Raw genomic sequence first — 7,890 nt, forward strand, 5'->3', positions numbered from 1 at the left:
TTAATATATGTCTATGTTCCCTATCATACATATTCACCAGCCTACGTTCCACTAGTTGGATAGGAGCAACGACACTTCTAACTTCGTATTTTAAATAAACATTAACAATTTTAAAATTTGTGTAAACATGAAATAAACGCACCCGGTAAATTTACAGAACCAATCACAGCACGAGATCACGAATAAAAGTGAGACATTTGGCCAACCATTTTAACCAATCCAATCGAGGTATTTCAACGTCAATTATAAATTTCCAGAAATCCCCTATATAGTAGTACACAATTTATCCACTACTTTACTAAATCATTGCACATAATCATTTATTTTAAAATTCAAAAGCACGATTTTTTTATTTTGATTCGTATTATACCCTTTATAATATAGCAAAACTCGTTGGTATTCCCGTATTTACAATCATAACTGACTATATCAATACTATTTTAATGAATTGTTGCAGGATTCACACTGATCAAATGGCTCCTGTAAAAAATGGTCGCCCCTTAACCCAAGTTGAATTTCAGCGGTATGAAGGAAATTGTGACCTCTTATTGTAAGTACCTATAACTAAATATACGCGACTGAATTTTTAAAAATATAACACTTTATTGCATTTCTAGTTCAAATACTACATTTATTGTTATTATAAAGACCTAAGCTAGTTATATAAAGGTGCACCCTTTAATATACAATGTAGCTTCAGTTTGCTTATAAGCGATACGAAGAAACGACCCCTGTTTCCTGATTTTTTTTGATTGGCAAGTAATTTTTTCATCGTATTTTTTTGTTCTGGTGGTAAACTGTGGTTGCATACATACATGTATCATAATAGTTTTTTATTTTGATTATTTAATTATACAATAAAGAGGAATGACTGGAACACGGTCTTGCATTTTGTTTATGGTTGAGTGTGTGGTATCCATCTTGTTTTAGATATCCCTGTGAGTTGTAAGGTTATGGTTGACACAGGTAGTTTGACTATTCGTCCGAAAAATTCATGCTTAAATCCGGGTAGAATTATAAAATTCAATGCCAATCGCCTAAGGTCTAATAGGAAAAGAGAAAGTTTCGTGATTGTAAAAGCAGGGCCCTAGCGAAGTATTCTGTTTGAGAGAGGGGGGGGCGCAACAACATTGTTGTACTTACACATACCCGCAAAAATATGCATTTATTTACTGCTGTCACATCTCGCCGGGAATCGAACCCGAAAGACATTGTTAATACAGTAAGTTAATATTATTACCTTTACGATGCCTTACATAAAAGAGCAAATATCAAATAATATCTCTAATTGCGTGGAAGCGGTTATGACTCAGCCATATGATCAGGTAGATATAGCAGTCAATTTTTCAGTATTTTCACTTGTTTTTGTCTAAAGGGTTTGTGAGAATGTTTGGTATTGGATTCAAACGTTCTTCAACCATTTTGAGTTCATCTTGTAAAAAGATCGTAATTTTATCTTAAAAGCTTAAAAATTATTTTATATAAAACATATTTATATCAAAGCTAGCTACATTGGATTCACAGTTATCAATTTTTGCCTTAATTATTCGTTTTCGATGTCTGAAAATCCTGTTCTGTTAATTTTAACTTTTCTTGCAAAAAATTTGGCACTCTATTATGTTTATAATTACATTTTACTCTTACCTTATTGAAATAAGGGATTCTCTGGTTCTTTTAATAATGTATATTACGTCTACAATGTTTAATCCCTCCTTTCTTTGGTATCTTACTATTTTTGCGTATTAAAACAGATTTACGAGTTATCCCCTCAAGTCGTTATTGATGTACCTACTATTGTATGCGATTAACTGCTTCTCGACTTACTGAGCTATTTGACTCGAAATATTGTCGAGAAGTCAGATTTTTTAATAATACTGTAATGTTAACTTCTGCTACTTACGAGAATTCATTAAACACCGAACAAAGGACCGATATTATTTTTATGGACCCCATGCCTTTTTGTAATTTTATTAAAACCCGTATACACGAATGATCTTTAGGATTCTCAGTTTTATCTACAGGTGTTTTGTTGTTGAAAAAGTAAACTGAAGAAAATATTGGGGGGGGGAGCAACCCCCCGCTTTGGGTAGGAGCCTGTGTAAATGAATATTAATTTGTTTTCATTTTTTTAAAAGGGTTCGATGCCTGCGATCTTGGATTGATTCTTCTCCTTCGGTAACAAAATAACGGCTTACTGACTGAATAAGGAGCGATATACCCATAAATCAAAGATTAAATATATATGCATAAACATATATATGTACACATGTCTTGTTGCGTTCAAATATTTATAACACAAAACATCAGCCTAAGGGCCATACGGTCACCTATGTGGGGGTTAGACACACACGATTTTCAACATCAAAAACTAAAGATTATGATAATCGCATGTAACCACAATTAACCACTCTTTTGAAAACCACCACTGACGAAGTCTCAATTTGATCTACAGGTTCATCAGGATAAAAAAGAATTTCCATGAAAAAATTACTCGCTAGCAACAAAAGCGATAAAACACAGTATTTCCTGCGTGACTCTTCCAAGCATGATTAAATTTTTTATGAATAAAGCAAAAGTGTACGAAATTTGAGTACACTTGTTCAAATTCATGAATGTCCAAATCCTACATTCCTGAATTATACCAAACATTGAGCTAATTCTATATTTATTATTTAAAATAGCTATAATTTTAAATAGAATTAATTTTTCTTCAAGAATTCATTGTTTATTTGTATAAATTCATACAGTAGTTTATCCATTTATGCAGAATTCGTTTCTACAGTATTATTTTTTCATGGAAGAATTTAATTTTTAAGAATTCATTCTTTACAAAAGTAAGCAACCTAAAAGATTGGTAAATTAAAACGTTTTGGTAATTGTTTGCTTTAGAGGCTACACCTCCGATTTTTTTTTAAATTTATTATGTTNTTTATGTCTGTATACAGGGTGTTCTACCTAAGGCGGTTTCGTCCATAACTCTGTTATAATACTTTCAATAAAAAAAAATGTTTTTATAAAAATGGTCTGGAAACATATGGAGCAGAATTTCAGTCATACAGGGTGTTCCATTTTTTTTGGGCGCCACTTCGTTATTTTAAATGGAATACCCTGTATATTTTCACATTTTTGGTTTCCTTGTTTAATTTTAGATCGACTTTGTTAACAATTTTTTATATTTATCAATAATAGTTTTTGAGATATTCGACTGTTTTTGAAAAAACAAACACGATTTCAACTCTTTGAATAAAACCAAATAGCATCTAATTCATAAAATCTAAAAACCTGCAGTTAGAACACTTCGTTTTAGAACCAATTACCGCATATTTTTTGCTATGGGTAAAATCTGTATATTATTCGGAAAAATATCGAAACCTGTTAATACTTCTGGCAATCATATAAGACGAATTGAAATTGAAACAAAAACTGTTAGAGATAAATATTTAAAACCTTATAACAATAGAAAGGGAAATAGTTGTTCGTCTTATAATATTGTCAAAAGTAGGTTTTGATATTTCTGCCTCTGAATAACATACACATTTTGCCTACAGCGAAAAAAATACGGTAATTCTTGTTAAAATGAACCGTCCAAACTGCAGGTTTTTAGCTTTTATGATTTAGGTATATGCTATTTGATCTCATTCAAAGATATGAAATCATTTGTTGCATATCTCAGAGAACTGTTAACAAAGTCGACCTAAAATTAAACAAACATACGAAAAATGTAAAAATACACAGGGTGTTTCATTGAAAATAATGAAGTTAGGTTGCCTCCAGAATATGTGCCCAAAATATTCATATATGTATATTTAATCAGCACAATCAACTGTAACAACATACAAAAATTGCATAAAATTGGAGGTACTGTTCCTAAAGTAGAAAATTACCAAAGTTTTTTCCCAAAGATAGTGTTTTGCATAAAGATGTCAATTATCCCGAACCTAGGGTTAGTTGGCATTATTGCAAAATGTCTTGAGATGACCTAAACACATATTTAGTTAACGACCCAACATGTTTTCGTAGTTAAAAATTTAAACAATTCACCACTTTCTTCAAGATCTTTCCAGGTATTTTCCAGGTATTGCATAAAAAAATAGAAAAGTCAAAATGCCAACCAACTCCAGCCTCCCCTACAGTTAAGAACCAAAACATATTTGACAAACACTTACAATTAGTATAATAACATATAATAATGCAAAAATACCTGTTGTTTTTAAAGTGACTTAACACTACAATTCGTTTTTTTAATAGATTTTATACTTTACACATAAATATCTATAAACCAATTTCATAAACTGATAAAAGCTTTTTTATTCCTTTTCAGTAAGTGTACTATCATCAGCTAAGAGTCTTTGTAAATCAATATTTTCAAATTTAGCTTTGTCACTAGAGTTGCTAGCATGAGCCAGAAACAGTTCTTTCAAAAAGCCCAATTCTTTTGTAAGATTTTTCACTTTTTCTTCCAAAATTGAATTTTCGTTGCGCAACTGGTTTACCTTCTTCATGGTTTCTTGCGTCTTTATTTTTGACTTAATTCGACTTCTTTTCACTGCCTAAAACAAATTAAAACCAATTATGCAGTTAAGGTACAACATATTAAAGTACTGCAATACCAAATTGTTGCGATCCCTTTTCTTTCTATACTCTTCAGATTCGTCTCCTGAATCTATCACGTCCTCTGTTTTACTTTTGTTACGTTTTGGAGCCATTTAATGAAAAGTTACTTTCAAGCGACCCAGAACACAGAAACACATATGTCAGTTTGTAAATACTTGTATGAATATTTTTAGGTGTTTCTTGATTTTTTGAATTATATGCACAGTAACAATTTATATGAAACCTGTAGCACGTCAAACATCAAACCACTGATGAACTACCTATTGACTGATGAGTAGTAAGCATAGATAACTAAAGAGCAATGCATATGACCATCGACGTTTAGTAATGGATATGCCTTAGCGGTCAGAATTGTGGTACAATAAAAGAAAGAGATGGATCGAAGTTTCGGACAATATCCATCTGTCTCATGATAGTGCGTACGCGTATCATGACAGAGATAGCACTAGTTCGAAACCGTACGTCATCTCCCTCACTTTTCCAGCCAAGAAATTATTACAACGACATACGGCTAAAGCACGTCCATTAATATATGTCTATGCATATGACATATAATCATGACGCAAGTGACAGATGGTAAACAAAAATTCAGACGAAAACCTAACAAAAAAATTGTCACCGACAAAATGTACATGTTAAAAATACAATAATGAATTGTAATAATGTTGCTGATCAAATTCAATTTAAGTGAAATATTACTTGCAGATAACTTCACGTTAGTAGTATATGCAAAAGATGGCAAAAGGGGTTAATTATGTCATAGGTTAATGTCAATGTCAAACATGTGTGTACGTGTTTTTTTGTAGTGCTTGGTTATGTATAGAAATAGATTAAACAGTTTTGTTATCAATATCAATTTAATAAAGCTCGTTAAAATTTTAACTGATAAGAATGGATTCAATAGAGAAAGCTATATATGGTCTCGCTTGTTTGTATTATATAATAATACCGCTCGGGTACTTTGCCACGTAGGTAGAGGCTTTGCAAAAAATTTATCATATTCTTGATTACATTTACCATTGTAGATTGTGGCTACCGGCAAGTGAAATGACTGGGAAAGGAACCATTCTTGTTACTGGAGGGGCTGGTTATGTAGGATCGCACACAGTTTTAGAATTGTTGAACAACAATTATTCTGTTATTGCACTTGATAACTTGGTTAATTGTTATGCAGAGAAAAATGACAAGCCTGAATCATTAAAACGTGTGGAGAAACTTACCGGTAAGCAGATTATATTCTACAATGTTGATATCCGAGATAAGACTTCCCTGGATAAAATATTTAAAGTGGTAAGGAATAATAAACAATAGCTTTAAAGTTACTGACTCTTTTAATTTTTCAGCACAGTATCGATTTTGTAATTCATTTTGCTGCTTTAAAAGCTGTAGGGGAGTCAGTTCAGATTCCTCTTACCTACTATCAAAATAATATTGCTGGTTCTAGTACCCTTTTTGAGGTAATGTTATAGAGTTGTTATTTCCTTTTTTATTTTATGTCAGAAAATGTTACAAAGGGAAGCCAATCCCTGTATGTAACTTGGTGTATTTAACAAAATAAAATTAAAATTATATACTAGTGTAATGAAACAAATATGGCTAAAAAAAGTACACTTACCTATAACTAATAATATAGATACATGGCTATTTTAATATTTTGTAATTTTAGGTTATGCAAAGCAATGGTGTAAAAAAGATTGTATTTTCTTCATCTGCAACTGTATATGGAATACCTCAATTTTTGCCAATTACAGAAGAACATCCTACTGGACAAGGATGCACTAATCCTTATGGTAAAACAAAGTATTTTGTTGAAGAGATACTGAAGGATGTTTGTGTATCAGATCATGTAAGTTGATATAATTTATTCATAAATTTATATGATATCTTAAGTGTGCAGAAGTATTTAATGTAATAATTTAATTACTTATTAATTATTTGTTTGTATGAATATATACTTTGAGTTGTAAACTTGTAAAGGAATTATCATTTTTTGTGAAATTGTTAAAGATATCAACTATCTGAACTACTTAAGGTCATACAGAAAAAATTATAATTATATATATATTTGTTCAATGAATGTGGTAGATAACAAGGTACTTAAAGTTGACCTAAGATAAAAAGATATACTGCTATCAGCCAATACTCTAAAAATGTACACATGAAATTTGGTTGCTAAAATCTACCTATACTATTTTAGGAGTGGAAAGTAATTCTTTTGAGGTATTTTAATCCAGTTGGTGCACATGAGTCTGGTGAAATTGGTGAAGATCCTTCAGGAATTCCTAATAATTTAATGCCATATATAGCACAGGTATTCAGTAATAATACTTTTGTTTGGATAATTTTTTTATCGTTAATTGCAGGTTGCTGTGGGCCGACGAGAAAAGGTATATGTGTTTGGGAATGATTATCCGACGCCAGATGGCACGGGTGTTCGTGATTATATTCACATTACTGACTTAGCAATTGGTCATGTACAAGCTTTGACAAAATTAAACGATACAACGTTTTTCGGTTGGAAAGCATTTAATTTAGGTACAGGCAGAGGTTATTCCGTTTTGGATGTTATAAATGCCTTTAGCAAGGCATCAGGAAAAATTATCAAGCATGAGTTTGTAAATAGAAGGGAAGGTGATGTAGCTGCTAGTTTCGCGGATGCCTCGTTGGCGAAAATAGAGTTGAATTGGACAGCCACGAGAGGCATAGATGAAATGTGCAAGGATACATGGAATTGGCAATCGAAAAATCCCAATGGATTTAAAAAGAAGTGATAGTAAGCAATCGTATCAGCATAATATTTCTTAGCGGGGTTATATTTGTACATATGGGTGGTCAGTTGATACATAAGGAGTATTTCTATTTGCATTTTGTTATTTATTCCAAAATAGCTAATAGTCTGTATACTTACATGTATAGACATTTAGCTAAAGTCGCCAAAAGGGTGATATTATTTGCAAGAATATTTTATTTTTACAGTTTTGGACGCAATGTTTGTTAAATAATGTTAAAATTTGAAATGATTTTATTACAAATAACTAGATATTTTTTTTTATTACAATTACAACCTTTGTCACAAAAAAAACATTTCTGGTCAGTGCCAGTAGAAGCTATAAAAAAGTTTTACATATTTCCCAAGGCATTTTTAACAACACCAATGAGATATGAAGTGCCATTTTTATTTATTCTGTTAAAATCAAATAGTCACTTCGTAAATTATTAACATCTAATGTGTTCGTGTATATTGTATATATTATATACATATATTTTTATATATAC

General features: G+C 31.2%; 2 protein-coding genes across 5 annotated transcripts; one reads left to right on the top strand and one right to left on the bottom strand.

The window, feature by feature from the left end:
• The first annotated feature begins 458 nt into the window (after positions 1–458).
• On the top strand, positions 459–7,884 carry LOC108738834 (UDP-glucose 4-epimerase). Of its 4 annotated transcripts, none has more exons than XM_025979586.1 (6): positions 459–550; positions 5,640–5,904; positions 5,958–6,071; positions 6,281–6,460; positions 6,812–6,925; positions 6,978–7,884. In XM_025979586.1, exons 1-6 carry the CDS (start codon positions 474–476, stop codon positions 7,383–7,385), a joined length of 1,158 nt encoding a protein of 385 aa, XP_025835371.1. In that variant the 5' UTR covers positions 459–473; the 3' UTR covers positions 7,386–7,884. The 4 variants fall into 4 exon arrangements, with proteins under 4 accessions (XP_025835371.1, XP_025835373.1, XP_025835372.1 ...); XM_025979588.1 differs by lacking the exon at positions 459–550 and adding an exon at positions 5,234–5,329; XM_025979587.1 differs by lacking the exon at positions 459–550 and adding an exon at positions 5,387–5,582.
• Positions 3,148–4,930, bottom strand: LOC108738835 (CCAAT/enhancer-binding protein gamma). Its single transcript, XM_018472434.2, has 2 exons — positions 4,611–4,930; positions 3,148–4,550 (listed from the first exon to the last, which is right to left on the bottom strand). The coding sequence occupies exons 1-2, from the start codon at positions 4,704–4,706 to the stop codon at positions 4,308–4,310; spliced, it is 339 nt and encodes a 112-aa protein (XP_018327936.1). The 5' UTR covers positions 4,707–4,930; the 3' UTR covers positions 3,148–4,307.
• Positions 7,885–7,890: the final 6 nt, after the last annotated feature.

This window comes from Agrilus planipennis, unplaced genomic scaffold (assembly GCF_000699045.2).
Source record: "Agrilus planipennis isolate EAB-ADULT unplaced genomic scaffold, Apla_2.0 scaffold218, whole genome shotgun sequence".
Taxonomy (NCBI): domain Eukaryota; kingdom Metazoa; phylum Arthropoda; class Insecta; order Coleoptera; family Buprestidae; genus Agrilus; species Agrilus planipennis.

Bases quoted from the DNA above. Each gene is read 5' to 3' on its own strand.
- LOC108738834 (XM_025979586.1), top strand. From the start codon at position 474: ATGGCTCCTGTAAAAAATGGTCGCCCCTTAACCCAAGTTGAATTTCAG. The intron at 551-5,639 runs GTAAGTACCTAT...TTACCATTGTAG, and splicing joins GGAAATTGTGACCTCTTATT to ATTGTGGCTACCGGCAAGTG. The intron at 6,072-6,280 runs GTAATGTTATAG...TTGTAATTTTAG, and splicing joins GTTCTAGTACCCTTTTTGAG to GTTATGCAAAGCAATGGTGT.
- LOC108738835 (XM_018472434.2), bottom strand. From the start codon at position 4,706: ATGGCTCCAAAACGTAACAAAAGTAAAACAGAGGACGTGATAGATTCA. The intron at 4,551-4,610 runs GTATTGCAGTAC...AATTTGTTTTAG, and splicing joins AAAGGGATCGCAACAATTTG to GCAGTGAAAAGAAGTCGAAT.